The sequence below is a fragment of the Schistocerca nitens genome, chromosome 5, assembly GCF_023898315.1.
Source record: "Schistocerca nitens isolate TAMUIC-IGC-003100 chromosome 5, iqSchNite1.1, whole genome shotgun sequence".
Classification (NCBI taxonomy): domain Eukaryota; kingdom Metazoa; phylum Arthropoda; class Insecta; order Orthoptera; family Acrididae; genus Schistocerca; species Schistocerca nitens.
In genome coordinates this window covers 290,686,407-290,708,875 of record NC_064618.1, presented here as the reverse complement: position 1 = coordinate 290,708,875, position 22,469 = coordinate 290,686,407, and the positions used below count along the sequence as shown (strand labels likewise).

At 41.1% G+C, this 22,469-nt stretch overlaps 1 protein-coding gene across 1 annotated transcript in view; it reads left to right on the top strand.

Annotated features, from left to right (window-relative positions):
* The window catches only part of LOC126260014 (F-box/WD repeat-containing protein 4-like), a 92,300-nt gene that overhangs the window by 31,382 nt on the left and 38,449 nt on the right, over positions 1-22,469 (top strand). The window contains exon 5 of the mRNA XM_049957175.1: positions 7,397-7,557. Within this exon, the coding sequence (XP_049813132.1) occupies positions 7,397-7,557 (161 nt within the window). The remainder of the gene's footprint in view (positions 1-7,396; positions 7,558-22,469) is intronic.

Below are 22,469 nucleotides of genomic sequence, written 5' to 3'. Positions count from 1 at the left end.
TAGATAAGGAACAGCAAAGGGCCTATAACGCTACCTTGGGGAACACTTCTGTTTTACTCGATGACTTTCCATCAATTACTATGAACTGTGACTTCTCTGACAGGAAATCACAAATCAAGTCACATAACTGAGATGATATTCCATAAGCAAGCAATTTTGCTACTAGCCGCTTGTGCGGTACAGTGTCAAAAGCCTTCTGGAAATCCAGAAATACGGAATCGATCTGAAATCCCTTGTCAGTAGCACTCAACACTTCATGTGAATAAAGAGCTAGTTATGTTTCACAGGAACGATGTTTTCTAAACCCATGTTGAATGTGTGCCAATAGACAGTTTTCTTCGAGGTAATTCATAATGTTCGAACACGATATATGTCCTAAAATCCTGCTACATATCGACGTTAACGATATGGGCCTGTAATTTAGTGGATTACTCCTACTACCTTTTTTGACTATTGGTGTGACCTGTGCAGCTTTCCAGTCTTTGGGTGCGGATCTTTCATCGAGCGAATGGTTGTATATGATTGTTAAGTATGGAAATAATGCATCTTCATACTCTGAAAGGAACCTAATTGGTATACAGTCTGGACCAGAAGACTTGTTTTATTAAGTGACTTAAGTTGCTTCACTACTCCGAGGATATTTACTTCTATGTTACTCATGTTGGCAGCTGTTCTTGATTCGAATTCTGAAATATTTACTTCATCTTCTTTTGTGAAGGCATTTCGGAAGACTGTGTTTAGTAACTCTGTCATAAACAGCAGGGAAATGTTAATTCCGGCAATGTAAAAGTGGGGTTATGCTGTACATTCTATAGCGCCACTTACTGTACTGATGGAGGAGATTATGTAATTATGTAAACATAGATCCGAAAATGGCAACAGAGGACTGCTGAAATCGGTCATTTGTGAGGGGTTATCAAAAAGAAACTAGCCGCAGGCGTATTTACAGAAAGCAGTATCTGTATGTTAGCAGTATTGACCCTGGCTGGCTGTTGGAGACATTTGTCCCACTGTGACAAAAGGTGGTGAATGGCTGTCTCATAAAATTCCTGGGACTGTGGTGTTAACCAGTTCCACACGTACAGCTGGACGTCGTCATCTGAGGTGAATCGTTTGCCCCTCAGAGCCTTTTTAAGGGGGTCAAGATGGCCCCCTTGGAGTCACTTCCTACAGCACAGGACAATAGTGAATGCCCAACATTACTCGCAAACCTTGGCCACCCTTCAACAAGTGATCAAATCAAAATGACCAGGCAATCAAAGCTTCATACAGCCAACACAGTCGTGGCACTCTTGCAGAAATTGAAATGGGAGGTTCTCGGCCACCCATACAGTCCAGACCTCTCTCCCTGTGATTACGCCACTTTTGGTCTCCTTAAAAAGGCTCTGAGGGGCAAACCATTCACCTCAGGTGACAACGTCCAGCTGTACGTGTGGAACTGGTTAACATCGCACCCCTGGGACTTTTATGATACAGCCATTTACCACCTTGAGTCACAGTGGGACAAGTGTCTCAACAGCCAGGGTCAATACTTCTAACATAGAGGCACCAGTTTCTGTAATTATACCTCTGGCTAGTTTCTTTTTGAATTCCCCTTATATATGAATAAATTATTTTAGCAATCTTGGCAGTTAACTTATTCAGTGTTCATACTTTACAGGGACATGTGTTTTACTTAGTTCCATATCATCAATTTTGATTTGTAGGTGGATGACAGATTTGCCATTCGAGTCAGCAGGACCCCACATATTGCTCTCCTAATGCTGAGCAGGTGTAGTTCACCTTTCTTTAGTGCAGTATCAGTAATGCAGTTGCTTTGGTACCATTGGACGACAGAAGTTTTGGCTGAGTTCATTTCAGGTGATGTCTTTCATTCTGTCCTGATAGTTGTTTCCTTGTGGCCCACCCACCAGTGTACTGTGTCCATTTCTAGTGCTTCTTTAACAATGTCTGTTAGTATTCTAGGTTTCTGATTTGTGAATAACTTCTATTCTTCTTAGTCCTTTTGTGAGTTTCATGAAAAATATGAAATGATTGGGCATAATCTGGACCTAGATTTTTCCTTTCCATAGATAGACTGAAACCTCAACTCCCCTTTCATCTAGTTAATTTTCTGTGAAGTGAATGATGTCTTCAGTCATCAGAAGCAAGAGGGCAGTGATTTGGTAATTGTAGCTTGATAATCATGGTTATTGTGCTCGGTAGATTAATTTAAAAGCCCTTGTGATCGAAGAGTATTAGTTATTCATGTGGACAAAACAGATTTAAGCTAGCGGGACTAATAAAACAGGTTAAACAGTAGAGAGGAACTATTAGAAGGAAAGAAAGTCTAATGTGATGTGGAAGCACTATGAAATTCTGTGTAGTAGTCATTGCTTGCTGATCTGTCTTCACATCACAAATTTATGGAAAGTTTTGTATTTGGACCCCTGTCACACTTCCTGTATCATTTCTTATCCATATTTTTGAAGGGAAAACATTTATCCTTAGCTGTTACTTGAAATTATGGAGGCATGGTTAGATGCTTGTTGATCATTGTGAGACAGTGTACTATTTTTCTGAGTCTCAGTGTGTTTGTGTCATTGTTTAATAGACTCCCAAGTATGTTTTTACCTTGATTTGGTCCTCACCATTGTTTGTTCATAACAATGCCGGGGAAAGGTGGAATTTTTTTTATTAATATTTGAAAGTGTTGGCTATTTAAAATTTGTCGCAGATACTTGACCACAAGTTTCACGAGCAATTGCATTAACCATTAGGCTGTCGGTGCATACCTCCAGGTCTGATTACAGCTTTCATTGTAACTGATGTTTCCACTTATGATTTCCTCCCCAGTGTCACTCCCCGCAGTAACTAGTCTGTATGTGAACTGATGACAAATCATTTTTGACCACAAAACCAATTTTTGTGTGTGTGTGTGTGTGTGTGTGTGTGTGTGTGTGTGTGTGTGTGTGTGTGTAGAGCATCTTGAGGGAAAAGTCAGTGAAGTAACATCAGTTGGCAAAACTGGAAGTACTGGCATTTCTATGCTGTGAGAAAACTGATAACATTCCTGTTGCCATCACCTTTCACGAGTGCCTCAACATGGTGTAACTTATCACTGTGATCTTATCTTGCAGACTGATGAAAAATGATCTGCAAACCTGGAACAAAGGGGTGTCCATTCTGTCTACGTGGGGTGAAAAATGAGTGGGTACTGGAGCTTTTATTTGGGGTTTTAGAGGGACACATTAAGTGGAAAGGTGAAACTAATGGTTTACCAATGCAGTTAAAAGCTGTATAATTGTCCAAGGTGTGAAATACTTGCCTTTTGGGCAGATTTCTTGTAGCTGCATGAATGATCCCAACTGTTGAGTCTGTGCATTTATGCTGTACGAGAACACTCAGAGGCCAACCGCCAATCTGTATGAAGTGTGGAGACCAGTGTTGTCATTGGTCTATGAATTTCTCTATTTAAAGAAAGAAAGAAAGAAAGATACAGTACAGCCCTGCTTTTACGTTCCCAGACTTAACGTTTTCCCGCAGTTTGACATTTTTTTATCGTACCTGTCAAATTTCCTATGTCCACTATGTTAGTCTGAACCCGAATTTACATCAACATATTTATAATTTTCCTGCGATTTTCACACTACGAAAAAATATTCGTTGAGAGAAAACTATGCTGGCATGTCGTCCATCCAGTAGTGTTTAAAATATTACATGGCTTAGTTTCTTGACTCCAGGGCACTCTACTCAACAGATTTGAACCAGTAAACGTGTAAAAGTTAGAACAATTTGTGCTGTATCTCCCGCTGCTGCCAAGTGCTACTTGGTGTGATGGCTGACGGGAGTAACTAGGTTCATTCGAATAAAGATATCATGACCATTCACAATCATTTCCAAATGCTCTACTGCACAAATGCAGTTTGGCGATTGTTGTGATCGTTGTGACACCTTTGTCAAACCATATTTAGTGTGTTTCGGCGTTGGGCATCTTGTAGCGCTAGGTGACACTGTCATTCACTTCGCATTGGTCAAATGTTTTTAATTTAAACACAATGCTGGTTACGTAATTTTGTCATGCTGAACAAAATGTGTTTCAAGAATTCATTCTTGTTGTCAAGTGCAGTATTTTCATATTATTTTTTGTGATATTACACATATAGTGTGTGTGTGTGTGTGTTTTTTTTTTTTTTTTTTTAAATACATAATAACAGCAGTATTTCATTATTTAAATAATGAATGACAGCTGCAGGCTTTCCAAAACCATCAATTATGACGTTTGGAATGAAGTCAGACATTTCTACTTCCCAGACAGTTATCAATTCCAGTTGCATCAGTGGTTTTCATTAGCCGATAAACTTTTATTACATAATAAAAAGTCTCTGACAAGTCTTTTGATGCCTGTTATGTACGTATATCATACACAAAGTGCGATAAAGCAAGGGGTAATCCTATACGTAACTTTTACAGTTTAAAACATTATTTCCCGCATTTTACACAATTTTTTTGAAGTCCCTTGAAAAATGTAAAAGCAGAGTTTCACTGTATATAGGTACAAGAATGCAAAACCTTGGACTGTATTTGGTGTTTAAAAACAAAGAAAAATTTGAATTCCAGTTCAAATGACAACAAACTTTGTAAACACAGTGACTAAGGCCTCTTCTATAGCAAGGATGAAGACATCCATATCTTCCACAATTTCAGACCCTGGTGGCTGTCTGAATACGTCTGTTCATGAGGGGCACAGGAACCCCTCCCTCTCTGCTCTGCTACACACGCATTTGGGCTCTCAGCTCCCCACTTTTGACTAGGAAGAGTCCTATACAACTGGGACCCTCCTTCAGAGGGTTGTCTGTGTTTTGGCCTTACTGGCAGGCCCTAGCTTTCCAGTCCAGCATCAGATGGCCATCGACGAAGGCACAAGCTGTGGGCCACAGAATGGCTCACTCATCCTCCCTTCCAGGTACACAGCGTGCAGCAAGAGGGACATCTCCACAAGGAGAACACAGTTAAAAAGAAGAAAGAATACAAGAAAAAGACAGAGGTGGAGTTGTACAAATGTAACATATTGTGCATCATAGGAAAAGAAAGCCACTAATGTACAACTACACTATAGATGAGAAACTTCTGGAAACAATATGACCATAAATATGTAGGATTAACTACCCAGAGCAACCTGAAGTCGAATGACCACATGAAACAAATGATAGGAAAAGCAGATGCCAAACTGAGATTCATAGGAACAATCTTAAGGAAATGTAACACATACACGAAAGGAGTAGCTTTTAAGGTGCTTTTTTGATTGATTTTGTAGTATTGTTCATCAATGTGGGATCCTTACTAGATAGGACTGATAGGAGAGGGAGAGAGGGGGAGGGGAGAGGGGGGGGGCGAGAGAGAGAGAGAGAGAGAGAGAGAGAGAGAGAGAGAGAGAGAGAGAGAGAGATCGATCCAACAGAGTGGCATGTTTCATCAAGGGATAATTTGGTCAATTGCATAGGCAGTCATTACAAGAGAGGCATTGTGCGTCACTGAGAGGTTTACTACTGAAATTTCGAGAGCACATTCCAGGAAGAGTTGGACAACATATTGTGTCCTCCCACATATATCTCACGGTAGGTCCATGAAGAGAAAATTTGAGAAATTAGAGCCAATACAGAGGCTTATCGACAATTTTTCTTCCCACACGCCATTCAGGAATGGGATGGGGTAGGAGGGATCAGTTAGTGGTACCAGAAGCACCCTACATCACACACCAATAAGTAGCTTGCAGAGTCCGATGTAGATGTAGATCCACTGGCCCAGCTACAATGGACCCCATGCATTTTGAATTATGCATAAACATTGTTCCCATTCGAAAGGTGGTGCCAAGCAGAGGCTGAAATGTGACCCATCTTCTCACCTACTTCCACCACCCCTAGGTACACCTATGGCCTTCAGCCAGTGGAACTTCAATGGTTACTTTCACCATTTAGAGTAATTTGGACAACTACTTGCATTTTATCCAGTGATATGTATTGCTCTACAGGAAACGGTTTCCTGGAACATATATAACTCCCATAATTCCAGAATGCAAGTATTTAAAACAGTGTATGATTATATAACTTTTCATTGCAATGATAAACAATAATCACCATGCCTTTCCATAAAATAGTTTGTCCTGAATAAGCACCAGTTGGTGACTGTACTTTCGCATCTGCCAACATTTTGTGTAAATTAATACCTCTCAATACAGTTTATGAAGCTATGGCTGTTCACATGCAGACAGCTATGGGTTTTACTGTAATGTCCATCTCCCTCCATATAGGGATCTGAAAAACTAGGAGTTAGTTAACATGACCGATCAGCTACGCCATCTTTGCTCCTCCTGCGTGATTCCCCCTTGTGAGGCACCAATGCAATTTAATGGAACATGTATTCACAGACTTGTAGAATAGTGGCATTCCCATTCATTTTAGTATGGCAGATGGAACATAGTCATCAATATGTCAGTCTTTAGCTCCAGCCTTCTCCCCTCAATTCAGTTTTTCGGGAAACTGTGAGTGACTTCTATACCTTGACCAGTAACACCTTTGACAGCTCATGTGCTTTCATTTTTTTTAGAATGATTATAGTTTTGTCTGTAGATGTAAAATTACTTAGGAGTAAGGGTTTGTGTCAGAGGAATGACCAACCAAGAAATGTATGTTGTAATCTTTGGCAAATAAATCCCTGTTATTCTCAAGGCATGCAGTCTATACCTTGATAAAGGCAGGGGATAAGCCCTTCAAATATCAGCCATCTTTTATAATTTTTTGTGGTTGCATTCTCTGGAATTAATCCATATGGTGTGGAAAGTTGAACTTTGACAGTATTCTTTGTTGTTTCATGGTGCAACCCAATATCTTGAACCCTACCAAATAATGTAAAATAGCATTGTTTATCAAAATATCCACGGGTGTACTGCCGGTCTACAGTGACCAACGGGCACAATATTTCGGCGATCATACATGTCGCCGCATGTATGATCGCCGAAATATTGTGCCCGTTGGACACTGTAGACCGGCAGTACACCCGTGGATATTTTGATTATCAAATACGCCGGGAGAAACTCGAGAATCACAGCATTGTTTATGTTTTTGTTAGAGTGCTGGGTATTTAGTGTCAAATAGAGGGTACTAGATAACTGTTAGTATTAATTTACTTTTGGGAATCTTTTACATGATCTGAGAACATAATTCTCTTCCACAAGCGAAATAAACTGTGAATCTCAATGTTTTCTCCTACTCCCTCTTTGCCTGCTTTATGAGGAGAAATATATTTGTGACATTGAAACCCCCATTCTTCAGTTTTTTTAAAAAATTAAATATACGTGTAGAACTTTTGTGTTTGTTATGGTATGCCACACCTACATTCCTTACACTTAATTGTTTAGCTGTGGACAGCAGCAGATGATTACGTGTGGGAAGAGCACGTGGAGATTGACTTGGACGACAGAGTGTGGTCTATCGCAGCCTGCACAGATAGCCCTGCATGTGCAGTGGGTACAGCTGGCCACAATGAAGTGCCACCCCTGCACATCATCGACCTAGAAAGGTGTGTTTCTTTAAACAGGTATCTGCGTTGCATTAAATTCAATCACGTTTTTTCCAAGTTCTTTTCAGCAGCAGCCTAGCGCTGGTAAAATGTTTCGGATGTCAGTACTAGTTATCGAAGAATGTTAATAATTCCCCTGTATGGTCAAGTAAGTGAGAATTGATTATATATGACATGAAAGAATCTTTTGAATGTGAGAGGTGAGTTCATGGACACCAAAATTTGTGACTGTGGGTGCTTATATATCTGAGTGACAGTTATAATCTACAATGTCATCGCATTGCATTATTATTATTATTATTATTATTATTATTATTATTATTATTTTCCCAGTTCCAGGGGTTAACTGAGAAATCTCCACTTGCAAAAAAAGAAGAAGAAGAAAAAAACAAGGCCATCCATATTTCAGAACATTAAAGCACCTATGTTTCAGAACATTAAAGCAATAGTTTTTCACTGTTGATTAAAATTATGATATTAAAATCAGTTGTTGCAATGTATGTTGTATAGTGGTATCTCTAACAGATATTGATGTTCTCTCTGTTTAACACCTTTTAATTTCGAGAATATGTGTATTTTTTTTTAGCTATCTGAAGTAGCACGCCATAAATTCCTCTCTTGTGCCACTCTCTTTATATCAAAATAGCACCTGCACCCAATGCCCTCAATTATTTTTTGGATGTATTCCAAACTCTGTCTTCCCCTTCAGTTTTTTCCCTCTACAACTCCCTCTTGTGCCATGGAAGTTATTCCCTGATGTCTTAACACAGTGTATCATTTGCCCTCTTCTTTAGTGTTTCCATACATTCCTTTCTTTGCCGGTTCTACTAAAAACCTCAGTCTCTTATCAATCTGCCCAATTTTCAGCATCCTTCTGTAACACATCTCAAGCTCTTCAGTTATCTTATTTTCATGAGTTGTATGATTCAGTACCATACAATGCTGTACTCCAAACATACATTTTCAGAAGTTTCTTCCTCAAATTAAACCCAATGTTTAACACTACAGCTGCTGCATTTTTCAAAACCCTTACAACTGCCATTTGGACAAAAATGTCTCACCTGTAGTTGATATATTTACGGGTTTTTCGTAGTCTTTCATGGGGGATGTGTTTGTCTGTAACAAATAGTCACTCTGAGGGTCTGTTATTTTGTTTATAACTAAAACATTGAATATTTTCATATTTTTTGACCCAGTCAACTTAAATATCCAAATCATAATGAAATCTTGTGTTTTTATAGGAGTACAGCCTTTCTTCTTTTCTGGGCTGCTTTACCTTACCCTTGCTTTTCCCTCCCTGTCCTTATTCATTTCTCTTTGCCCCTTCCTTTCCCATTTCTTGGTGCTCTTATTTATGTCACCTCGGCTATCCTCCTGACTTCGTTTGTCTTGTGGTTTTGGTTTGTTTTCTTTTCCTCCTCCTTTTTGGCTTTTCTTCTTTGGTCACCCTTAGGGGTTTGGCCTCAGCCTCTAAATTTGAAATCTGTACTGTGAGCCAGTTGGGGAGAACTCCCTCCCTATCATCTTTGACGTGGGTCCCCCTCCCCTTCCCTCTCCCCCTCCCCCTCCTTGCTAGGTAACTAGCTTGATAGCCACTCCATGTGATGGGCTGTTATGTACCCATCTGGCTGAGTCCCCTGACAAAACAGGGGTCAGACTGCTGGTACCTGGGTTGTGAATGCTTAGTGGGTGCTTACCTTTTAAGCATCAGAACTCTCAGCAATGATGATCATGCCAGGCAGCTGTTGCTGTGGCTGGGTGGCACCTACGAAGTGAGCCCCTGATCATAGTGGGCGGTACCAGGGCAGACGTTTGGCACATGAAATGTGTTAATCTCTCTGGCTGTTCTTCCGGTCTACGGTCTGGCTCCCTCCTTACAAAGACAACTTCTGCCAGCCAGTCGCCTCCCTCCATGCCTGTGACTGATTAGGAAACATCCCAGTGAATATCGCTCCTCACAAGTCTCTCAATATGACAAGGGTGTAATTTTCCATAGAGACCTTCTCCTCCATTCTGATGATGAACTTAGGCCTATGGCTAATCTGGAATGACGTGGCCTTCATTTCATCCGGCATGTCCAGAGAGACTGTAAGGACAGTAGTTTAGACACAGGCACTTTCATCCTGGCATTTGAAGGGGATACCCTGCCCGAGAAGGTTGAGGTAATGGTATATAAATGCGAAGTCCAAACTATTCATTCCAGCTCCCATTGCCTCAGGTTCAGCCACATGTCCTCACAATGTGATGCCACTCACATCTGTGGTGACAGTTGCTGCCCTCTTCATTTGGGGAGCCCTTGCACCCCATCGCCTAACTGTGTAAACTGCTCTGGTCTACATTCTCTTAACTCACCAGAGGGTCCAGTGTTTACAAAGAATCCAATAAATAAAGATCCTTGACCGTCTCAGCTACTATGAGGTCCAGAAGAGGATTGACGGACTTCACCATGTGAATCTCTCATCTACTTTGCCTCTTCTTTGGCTCCTGCTAGGGACGGGGCTCCCTCTCGCAACACACCTCCTCGGTATTCTCAAGAGAGGAAGCCTGCAACATAGTCAGACGAGGGACCCATGCTACGAGGGCCCCAAAGCTGTTCGTTCTCTGTCCAATATGGACATTGCTGCCACCTATTCCCTTACTGACAACACTTCCTCCCTCCCTCGGACGGGGGTGGGGGGGAGGAGAAGCAGCACAAGTTCAAGGACGAGGCTTCCCTGGCATCCCGGGGGATTTCCCCCTCCTCCTCACTTTGAATCAGACCCAGTTTTTGTGAATGTCACCCCATCCTCATCGCTGACGACCAGTAACTCACTTCCACGATGACCACTCTCCAATATTTCATGGTTATCAGGTGTTCTTTCAGAACTGTGCTGGCCCCGAGACAGCATCTAGTGGGGTCGGCACTTCAGTTCAAACCCCAGATCCCCTTTCGTGCCAACCTGGAAGCAGCATCTACATCTACCTACATCTACATTTATACTTCGCAAGCCACCCAACGGTGTGTGGCGGAGGGCACTTTATGTGCCACTGTCATTACCTCCCTTTCCTGTTCCAGTCGCGTATGGTTCGCGGGAAGAACGACTGCCGGAAAGCCTCCGTGCGTGCTCGAATCTCTCTAATTTTACATTCATGATCTCCTCGGGAGGTATAAGTAGGGGGAAGCAATATATTTGATACCTCATCCAGAAACGCACCCTCTCAAAACCTGGACAGCAAGCTACACCTTGATGCAGAGCGCCTCTCTTGCAGAGTCTGCCACTTGAGTTTGCTAAACATCTCCGTAACGCTATCACGCTTACCAAATAACCCTGTGACAAAACGCGCCGCTCTTCTTTGGATCTTCTCTATCTCCTCTGTCAACCCGACCTGGTTTGGATCCCACACTGATGAGCAATACTCAAGTATAGGTCGAATGAGTGTTTTGTAAGCCACTTCCTTTGTTGATGGACTACATTTTCTAAGGACTCTCCCAATGAATCTCAACCTGGCAACCGCCTTACCAACAATTAATTTTATATGATCATTCCACTTCAAATCATTCCGCACGCATACTCCCAGATATTTTACGGAAGTAACTGCTACCAGTGTTCGTTCCGCTATCATATAATCGTACAATAGTAACAATACATTACATTTGTCTATGTTAAGGATCAGTTGCCACTCCCTGCACCAAGTGCCTATCCGCTGCAGATCTTCCTGCATTTCGCTGCAATTTTCTAATGCTGCAACTTCTCTGTATACTACAGCATCATCTGCTAAAAGCCACATGGAACTTCCAACACTATCTACTAGGTCATTTATATATATTGTGAAAAGCAATGGTCCCATAACACTCACCTGTGGCACGCCAGAGGTTACTTTAACGTCTGTAGACGTCTCTCCATTGAGAACAACATGCTGTTTTCTGTTTGCTAAAAACTCTTCAATCCAGCCACACAGCTGGTCTGATATTCCGTAGGCTCTTACTTTATCAGGCGACAGTGCGGAACTGTATCGAACGCCTTCCGGAAGTCAAGGAAAATAGCATCTACCTGAGAGCCTGTATCTAATATTTTCTGGGTCTCATGAACAAATAAAGCGAGTGGGGTCTCACATGATCACTGTTTTCGAAATCCATGTTGATTCCTACAGAGTAGATTTTGGGTTTCCAGAAATGACATGATACATGAGCAAAAAACATGTTCTAAAATTCTACAACAGATCGATGTCAGAGATATAGGTCTATAGTTTTGCGCATCTGCTCGACGACCCTTCTTGAAGACTGGGACTACCTGTGCTGTTTTCCAATCATTTGGAACCTTCCGTTCCTCTACAGACTTGCGGTACACGGCTGTCAGAAGTGGGGCAAGTTCTTTTGCGTACTCTGTGTAGAAACGAATTGGTATCCCGTCAGGTCCAGTGGACTTTCCTCTGTTGAGTGATTCCAGTTGCTTTTCTATTCCTTGGACACTTATTTCGATGTCAGCCATTTTTTCTTTTGTGCGAGGATTTAGAGAAGGAACTGCAGTGCGGTCTTCCTCTGTGAAACAGCTGTGGAAAAAGGTGTTTAGTATTTCAGCTTTACGCGTGTCATTCTCTGTTTCAATGCCATCATCATCCCAGAGTGTCTGGATATGCTGTTTTGAGCCACTTACTGATTTAACGTAAGACCAGAACTTCCAAGGATTTTCTGTCAAGTCGGTACGTAGAATTTTACTTTCGAATTCACTGAACGCTTCGTGCATATCAGCTGTAAAAAGAGCGAAATGTCACTAGCAATCACCTTTTGCAATGTCTACCTCCATCCAGGTAGGCCACTTTCTTATGTTGAACTGCCTACCTTAACATAGCAACTCCCGCCCCCCTATCTCCTCCTTGGGGACTTCAATGCACACCACCCCCTGTGGGGAAGTGCTATTTTGGTGGGTGGAGGACTTCTAATTGACAAACTTATTACATACAGACTCTGATTTGTATTTCCTCAGTGGCGGTTTTTGTACCCACTTCAGTGCTGCTCATGCCACCTTTTCTGCTGTCAGTCTCATGATCTCTTCCTGTGCTCTCATGGCTTCACTACATTGGTCACCCCGTGATGATCTTTGTCACAATAACCGCTTCCTGGCAAGTCGATCATTCTCCTGCCACTGCCAGGGCACACAGGTGCCCACGTTGAACATTCCACAGAGTCAGTTGGCCTTTATATATGTTTTCTGTACACTTCGAACTGTTGCTACGATTGCATTGATGTGGTTTTGCAAGACGTCTCTGACACTGTTCTTCACGTCGTTGGAAGTGGTGTCCCTCTATCAATAGGTCCCCCTTGTCAGTGGTACCGTGGTGAACCAAGGATGTAGCAGTTGCTACCCAGGACCGCCACAGGCACTGCAAAGATTTAAACATCTCTCACAGACCACCACTCATGCTTTTAGGCATCTCCATGCTAACCTTCAATATGTTATTAAGCAGAGTGAAAAGGAATGCTGGGAGTGCTATGTTCCCTCCCTCTTCATCCCAGGTTTGGACCAACCTCCATAGACGTCTGGGCCACCAGCAGCAATTAACTGTCCGGGTCTTATTGTACAGGGAGTTCTGTGTACTGATCCATCGGTCCTTGCAAAACTCCTCGCGACACAGTGTCAGTGTCATCTTCCTATCCTGCTACTTTTCTCCAGCAGAGATGACGTGTTGAAGAAACCTTGGTGTGTTTATTGCAGGCTCTTATCTCTTCACATGACTTGGCTTCAGACGCGTTCACATGACTTGGCTTCAGACCCGTTCACATGGATGGCTTGGTGTCAGACCTGGATTTCATCCGCAACCAGATGATCCAACACTTTGGTTTTACCCAGAGGCAACATCTCAGATTCTTCAGCTACATTTGGCTCATGGATGTCTTCCCCTCGCAATGGCGATACAGCATAGTTATCCCTATACTGAAGCCTGAGAAGAACTCAACATCTCTAGACAGCTACTGACCTAATAGCCTGACCAAAATACTTTGTAAACTGCTCAAGATGATGGTTAGCTTCTGATTATGTTGGGTACTTGAGTCTCGGGGCCATTTGTCCCTGTATCAGTGTGGCTTCCAGAAAGAACGATCTATAACTGACTATTTACTCAGATTGGAAATAGCAATCTGACAGGCTTTTTCTAAATTCCAACCGCTTGTCATGGTCTTCTTTGACCTACATAAGGCATACGACACAGCTTGGCACCATCATATTTTAGTTACTTTGTAAGACTTGGGCTTTTGCGGCACATTTCTGATTTTTATCCCCAAGTTTTTATTCCACTGGCCTTTCCAGGTTAGAGGTGGCATTTCACTCAGCACCCCTCAGACCCAGGAGAATGGTATCCCACAGGGATCTGTATTAAATGTCACACTCTTGTCACCATCAGTGGGCTTGTAACCTATGTTGGGCCTCTGATTATCCTGGCGTTGTATGTTGATAATTTTTGCATCTGATGCATCTCCCGCTTGGTAGCATCTGCTGAATGACAGCTGGAAGGCACCATCCAATGAGCCTTTGCATGGACCCTTTCCCATAACTTCTAGTTTTCTTCCTCCAAAATGCTGGTTATGCGTTGTTGATGTCGACTCACAGTACACTGTGATCCAGAACTTTACTGGACAACCAGCACCTGGAGTTAGAGCACAGTATCATTTCTTGAGGCTTCTTTCTGATAAAAAGCTGACATGGCTGCCTCATATTTGCTATCTGGAGACTACCTGCATGCGGAAGCTTAATGCTATCTGCCTCCTGGCCCTTGAACGATTCCTTGACTCCTGTGTACCTTGTCCTCTTTGCTAGTTGGAATGCATCTCACTTTCCTCTGTCGGGATCTCATTTCCAGTAACTGGAATATGCCCCGTGTATTTCCTCCCACATCCCCACTTGTATTGTCCCTATACCATCGATTAGGACTGACCTATTTTAGGGTCCTAAAGTCTCTGTCACCCTTATGATATTGTGGCATCTTGTACAGCCCATCCTTGAGGACTTCCAGGGTGCTACCACCTTAAACAGGGATGGTTCTAAAATCATAGATAAGGCGGGATACACTTTTAAGTCTCCTATTGGCATGGAACATCATTTACTGCTGGGGTCATGTAGTGTGTTCACAGCAGAGCTGCTAGCCATTAACAGGCCCCTGCATTTTGCTACTCAGGCCTCCCTTCACTGTGTTTTAGTATGTACCAGCTCAATGAGCAGCCTGCAGGCTGTAGACCAATACTGCTCTCGTCACCCTTTGGTCTTTGCTATCCCAAGTCATATAGGTTTCCCAGGGAATGAACTGGCTGACAGTTTGGTTAGAGGGGTAAATGCTTGCCCCCCAATACCTTTCATGATTCCAAGTGCAGATATGCGAATACACACAAAATCTCTTTGTACAGAAGTGGAATGATGTCTGGTGCGCTACTGCTCTTAGTAATAAACTCCGGGACAATCAAGTAGGCTACTGCAGTTTGGTGCTCCTCCTTCCACTCCTCTCGGAAGGAATCCATTGTCTTATGCCATCTATGTGCACCCATTGTTTTCTCTTGCATAACAGTGTGACTTTGGAGCCAGACTGATGGTATCCCATATATTAGTGGAATGTCCCCTTCTTTTGGCCTTTTGTACTAAGTATAGTCTTCCAGATTCCTTGTGTTTAATATTAGCAGTTGACTCGTGGATGGTTGAACTGGTCCTCAGTTTCCTGTGTTGAAGTGGTTTTTATTTTCAGTTATAAGGATTTGCTTTTATTCCTGGAGCAGGGACATGGTGGTTTTGGTTGGGGCCTCTCTTCGTGTTTGCAAAGACTGCTCTTTTATCCCTCTGTTTCTCCAGTTAAAAGATTTGGCCTACCTTTTTACACATCCTACTGTGTGTGCTTTTAGCTTCCTTGCTTTATAGATTGACCCTTCTTGGATCTGTCCACTTTTAGCAGGACACCTCTATCTTATGCATTTAGCCCTTGAATCAGGACTAAGAGATTTTCTTTGGTTTACTCTCAATCCATATTCTGTCCTCATTAGACTGTTAATTCCATTCAACAAGTCCTGTGATTCTTCCTCACTTTCACTGATTGCCGCAATGTCATTTTTTTGGGGGTCATCAGTCTTCTGACTCGTTTGATGCGGCACACCACAAATTCCTCTCCTGTGCCAATCTCTTCATCTCAGAACAGCACTTGCAGCATATGTCTTCAATTATTTGCTGGATGTATTCCAATCTCTGTCTTCCTATACAGTTTTTGTCCTCTGCAGCTCCCTCTAGTACCATGGAAGTCATTCCCTGATGTCTCAACAGATGTCCCATCATCCTGTCCCTTCTCCATGGCAGTGTTTTCTACATATTCCTTTCCTCTCTGATTCTGCACAGAACCACCTCAATCCTTGCCTTGTCAGCCCATCTAGTTTTCAACATTAACATGTAGCACCACATCCCAAATGCTTTGATTCTCTCCTGTTCTGGTTTTCCCACAGTCCATGTTTCACTACCATATACAATGCTGTGCTCCAGACATACACTATGAGAAATTTCTTCCTCAAAATAAGGCCTATGTTTGATACTAGTAGACTTCTCTTGGCCAAGACTGCCCTTTTTGCTAGTGCTAGTCTGCTTTTTATGTCATCCTTGCTCCGTCTGTCATAGATTATTTTGCTGCCTAGGTAGCAGAGTTCCTTAACTTCATTTACTTCATGGTCATCAATCCTGATGTTAAGTTTCTCGCTGTTCTCATTTCTGCTGCTTCTCATTACCTTCGTCTTTCTTCGATTTACTCTCAGTCCGTATTCTGTACTCGTTAGATTGTTCATTCCTTACAGCATATCATGTAATTCTTCTTCACTTCCACTCAGGATAGCGATGTCATCAGCAAATCATATCATTGATATCCTTTCACCTTGAATTTTAATTCCTCTCCTGAACTTTTCTTTTATTTCCATCATTGATTCTTCAATTTACAGTTTGAACGGTAGGGGGGAAAGACTACATCCCAGTCTTACACCCTTTTTAATCCAAGCACTTTATTCTTGGTCTTCCACTCTTATTATTCCCTGTTAGCCCTTCTGCATATTGTACATTAGCCGTCTTTCCCTATAGCTTACCCCTATTTTTCTCAGAATTTTGAGCATTTTGCACCAATTTACATTGGTGAAAGCTTTTTCCAGGTCGACAAATCCAATGAACGTGTCTTTATTTTTCTTTGGTCTTACTTCCATTACCAACTGCTCCATCAGAAATGCCTCTTCGGTGCCCTTACCTTTCCTAAAGCCAAAGTGATCAACATTTACTACATCCTCAGTTTTCTCTTCCATTCTTCTGTATATTATCCTTGTTAGCAACTTGGATGCATTAACTGTTACGCTGATTGTGCGATAATTCTCGCACTTGTCAGCTCTTGGAGTTTTCAGAATTGTGTGGATGATATTTTTTCGAAAGTCTGATGGCATGTCCCCAGACTCATACATTCTACACACCAATGTGATGAGTTGTTTTATTACCACTTACCCCAATGATTTTAAAAATTCTGATGGGATGTTATCTACCTCTTCTGCCTTATTTGATTGTAAGTCCTCCAAAGCTCTCTTAAATTCTGTTTCTAATGCTGTATCCCCTATCTCTTCTAAATTGACTCTTGTTTCTTCTTTTATCACATGAGACAAATCTTGCTCATAGAGGCCTTCAATGTACTCTTTCCACGTATCTGCCCTCTCCTCTGCATTGAACAGTGGAATTCCTGTTGCACTCTTTATGCTACCACTCTTGCTTTTAGTGTCACCGAAGGTTGTTTTGACTTTCCTTTATGCGCTGAGTCAGTTCTTCAGACAATCATTTCTTTTCCAATTTCTTCACATTTTCAATTTCTTCACATTTTTCACGCAGCCATTTCGTCTTAGCTGGGTCACAGGATGGTCAGACAGAGATTCCATAATCAGGTAGTGGATTGTAAGGCATACCCAGAAGCAAATAATGGACTTGGATCACTATGTAGTAATGAAGAAGAATAGACTGGAGTTTAACCCTTTCATGGGCTGTGGGGGATATGCCTACCAGTAACTGTTTCTGTACTTTGTTTATGGGATTATGTTGTACCACTTCTGTATCATCTGGCACCTAGTGGTAGTACACAGCACTACCTATATTGTGTTTATTGTGAAATATAGCTTTTAGGGCCATGGGACACTTTGTTTCTAAGTAGGAAATGTATGCCAAAATTAGAAATCACAAAAGTGCTGTGGGAGATAAACAAACCACCATATTTTTCGTGTTAATTCACAGAAATAGAATTATCAAAAAATAAAATAGTCACAATTGATCCAAATTATGACAAAAAAATTAACTTTTTTGAGTCACCACAAAAAATGTGCCTGCGAAAGCTTTAAGAGAATTGTCCATAAGAATCACACTAGAAAGAGATGGAATACTTAAATACTGAGGAATGACATGCTTGAAATTCTGTAAGACTGTAGATACTGTGGTAATGAATACCAAAGTGGGCAGTACAGTTGAAGAGGAATGGACATCCCTAAAAACGGCAATCACAGACGCTGTACAGATAAATATAGATAAAAGGAAGGTGAAACTCTGGGTAACATAAGTAGTACTGTAAATTGGGGCTACATTGCTCCTATGGGGGTTGCTTTGCTACAGAAATGAAAAAGTTTCAAAGCCCTGTGGAGGATAACTCTTGAACTAAAACCAAAAGCTTTCAGCTTTAAATCATAGATTTCATCAGTCTCCCTTCTGGTACTTTCTGGGTCTGCCATTTTGTGTTTAGTTATTGAGTGTTTTTATTACTGAAAGGGTAAGTATATGACCATTTGTTGTAGAATTTAATGCTGAATTAAAATTTACTCTGGCTGACAATGCAGTTGCATTTTGTTTTTCTCTTATTCAAAAACAAATAAATGAGGTTACATTTTCAACAATTATGGGGGCTACTTTGCACCCATCATAAAATGGAGCAGAGTAACCCCTCTTATTTCTTCAAAATGTATTTTAGTTATATTTCTATATTATTTCTCATAGATATGGTTTGTGACTATAAAAGAGAACCAGGACCAAGTCGACACATTGATTAATCACCCCAACATATGGAATGATGCCTGGAAAGTATCAGAAATGGCACATTTTCCCCATAGAAAGGCTGCTGTTCATTTAAAAGATCCCAAGATGCATGATTTTAAACAAACTGAAACAAAAACACCAAAATACCACAGAAATGAAGCCTGTTTTTAATGGAGATGAGGAGAATGTGTGTGCATCGTATATAGAAATGATGATTGATTATGGCTTTCCCTTAAATTCTGCTGGTCTGCGTTATGTAGGAAAATCTTATCTGGATAGAACAGGGCATAATGTGAAAGCATTTTCCAACAATATACCAGAGAAAGATTGGGCAAAAGGTTTCCTTCAATGACATCCTCAGTTGACTGAAAGATATGCCACCAACATCAAACGCAGCAGGGCAGCTATTGATGAAACCATGTTGTGTAAATACATTGAAAATCTGTCCAGTGTAACAAGAGATGTAACACTATCACATATCTGGAATCTTGATGAGAAAAATCTCTCAGACGATCCTGGTAAAAGCTGGGTTATCTGTCACTGCGGTGCAAAATACCCAGAAAGGATTTGTAACTTCTCTAATTCTAATTGCTCCATTATAATGTGTGGCAGTGCAGCAGGGGAGCTTTTGCCACCCTATGTCGTCAACAAGTCTGGGCAACTGTGGGACACATGGACAGACACAGGACCAAAGGGTAGGTACAATCTTTCTAGTTCAGGATGTTTTGACACAGTGACCTACAGTTATTCGTTTGAGACCATACTGCTGCCCAAGCTGAAGAAAAAAGGTCGTAATTGCTGACAATCTCTCTACACATTTGAATATCCTAATTTTCCAGATGTTTAGAGAAAATGACATTCATTTTGTGTTTCTTCCACCAAACCCAACTCATCTCACTCAAATCTGTAGACGTTGCCGTCTTTCATCCCATGCAAGTTGCATACAGCAGGTACTGTGTGAGTGGAGACAAACAGGAATGAAGTGTGCTGTCCTTCCTAAACATCAGTTTCCCACTCTGCTGAAAAGGGCTCTTGATGTGATGCAGCCAAATGTAAAAAGTAGCGTTCAAAGTGGCTTTAGGAAGTGTGCGATATTTCCCTGCTATGTTGAACCATTGCTTGAATGCCTCGGACACAGAGGTGCAACAAGATGATCTGAGTAATTCATTTCTTCTCATTCTTCAAAGAAAGGAAATACACAATATTCTGGGGATAGAGATCACATGAAAAGAAGAAAGATTCCAATCTCATCTGGAAAAAGTATCTCTCATGGAACCGGTACCAGTAGTAGAGTGGTGGACAATGTGGGTGTTGCGGCAGAAACCACTTCACAAACACCTAGTGGACAACCAGGAAAACATAAAAAAAAACCAAATTTGGCATTCTAAGAGAAGTGAAGATCACTATACAGAAGACTCTTCTTATGAAGAATCCTGGGAGTCTTACAGGAAGAGATGTCTTCAGGAAGTAGAGCATGAAGAAGAGGAGGAAAACTTACAGTACTCTCAAGGACCACAAATTAAACCAATAAAGAGAGAAGTAGGTGCTTTTGTGATCTATCGTTGAGAGGTTCATTTGTATCCAGGTGTTACTCAAATCTTTAATGAGACGGGGCGAGAATAAGTGCTATGACTAAGTCAAAAAATCATGGGAATGGCCATCAAAACCAGATGAACTCTTTTATGAATGGAAGGATATTGTAGGAGGCATAGAACTACCAAACATGATGAATAAAAGGGGCTTTTTCCAAATTTCTGAACTGAGTTGTGTTGAATGACAATGCTGAATTGTGTGCTAATTAGGTTATGGTACCTAGACAATATAAAATTGTTGCATTTTTGGTGAATATGGTGTATCCAAGAAAATCTAATATTTACTTTTTATAGGAATAATTTTGTAATTTTGAAAAATAAATATTGTATTTTTATATGTGGATTTTTTCTGTTTAATAAATTTTAAAATTGAACTTTACTATGTGTCAGACGTTGCTCCATACAATTTTTTCCATTGGAATTACATTGATTTTGAAAGTGGAGCAAAGAAACCCACCCATATGGAAAACTTTGCTCCACTTTTAAAAATTGAGTAGCTCATTATAGAATGAAAATCCAAAGACCTCTTCACTCAGACATTATTACTTTGTGCTGTAGGTAACTGCTTAGAAATTATCAAATTTATTTGTTCACTTTTAACTTAGGTATTTTCAAGCATTGGTACAATGTGTCTAAATATTGTAGCAAAGTAGCCCCACTATAAGATACTTGAATTGATCAACGAAAGAAGAAAGTTTTCGAATAAAATTTATTTCACTTTATTGATTTCACCCTGTTAAGGGGACCACACCATGGTTCAGGTCGAAAAAAGAAATAAGTTTTCGGTTTTCATCATATTTCGATAGATTAAGGTTTTATTTAAGTACTCTGAAAAGGATTTTGCTGAAAAAAAAATTTTTTTTTATCATTTAAAGAGCATTTTCCTACTACGTGTGTTTATGTGCCATGCCCACTTTTCTGCATATATTTTAGATTTTTTTTAAACTCCTGAGTGTGTTGGCTATTCTTGGAATGCAACGGTCGGTATTCTTTTGTTTCTGCTGTTTGTAAACAACACACTTTCAAACACACGGTTAGTTTTATTCAAGTGTGATTGCGAGTAGTTGTTATACTTAAGTTTGCAGTGCTTGTTTACCTGTGTTTTGTTGTGTTTATTGAAGATGATGAAACGTAAATGCATTTTCAAGAAACGACAATTTAGAGGAAACAATTTTAGAAAGCTTTCTGTACAAGAGGTTATGTCACCTGGCAACGATGTTTCTAATTGTAATTCTTCAACAAGTGCATCGTCAAAGAAGTTCTCACATTTAAAGAGAGTTACAGTGAATGTACTGTAAGTGATAAGGGATGCAGTAACATTATTATAAATTTGAGAATATTATCAGATGTAATTTCTAAATTTGTACAATGCAGACAGTGTGGTGAGTCGCAGAGTGAGAAAATGTGTGAGAGTGCCAGTGGGAGAAAAGGCCTAGCAATTGCTTTGGATTTAATTTGCTCTTAATGCTGAGATGTGATTTCATTTATGAGTTGTTCAAAACCAGATGCAAGTGGCTCTTATGAAATCAATACTAGATTAGTTTATGCCTTACGATCCATTGGTAAGGGCATGGGTGCAGGGAGCAAATTTTGTTTAGTTGTGAACTTACATCAACCACCAAATAAATTTGAAAAATTGACTGCAATATTAGAGAAAGCTGTATGTGAGGTCAGTGAGGAAAGCATGAAACTGGCTGCTAGGGAAGCTGTGGGAGAAAATGATGGATCCAGAATGAGATTTTCACTCTGCAGCGGAGTGTGCGCTGATATGAAACTTCCTGGCAGATTAAAACTGTGTGCCCGACCGAGACTCGAACTCGGGACCTTTGCCTTTCGCGGGCAAGTGCTCTACCAACTGAGCTACCGAAGCACGACTCACGCCCGGTACTCACAGCTTTACTTCTGCCAGTACCTCGTCTCCTACCTTCCAAACTTTCTTTCAGGAGTGCTAGTTCTGCAAGGTTCGCAGGAGAGCTTCTGTAAAGCTTGGAAGGTAGGAGACGAAGTACTGGCAGAAGTAAAGCTGTGAGTACCGGGCGTGAGTCGTGCTTCGGTAGCTCAGTTGGTAGAGCACTTGCCCGCGAAAGGCAAAGGTCCCGAGTTCGAGTCTCGGTCGGGCACACAGTTTTAATCTGCCAGGAAGTTTCAAAATGATGGATGTTCGGATATTGCAGTTGCACTTGATGGAAGTTGGCAGAAAAGAGGACATACTTCTCTGAATGGAGTAGTGACTGCCACGAGTGTAGACACCGGTAAAGTGTTAGATGTGGAGATAATGTCTAAG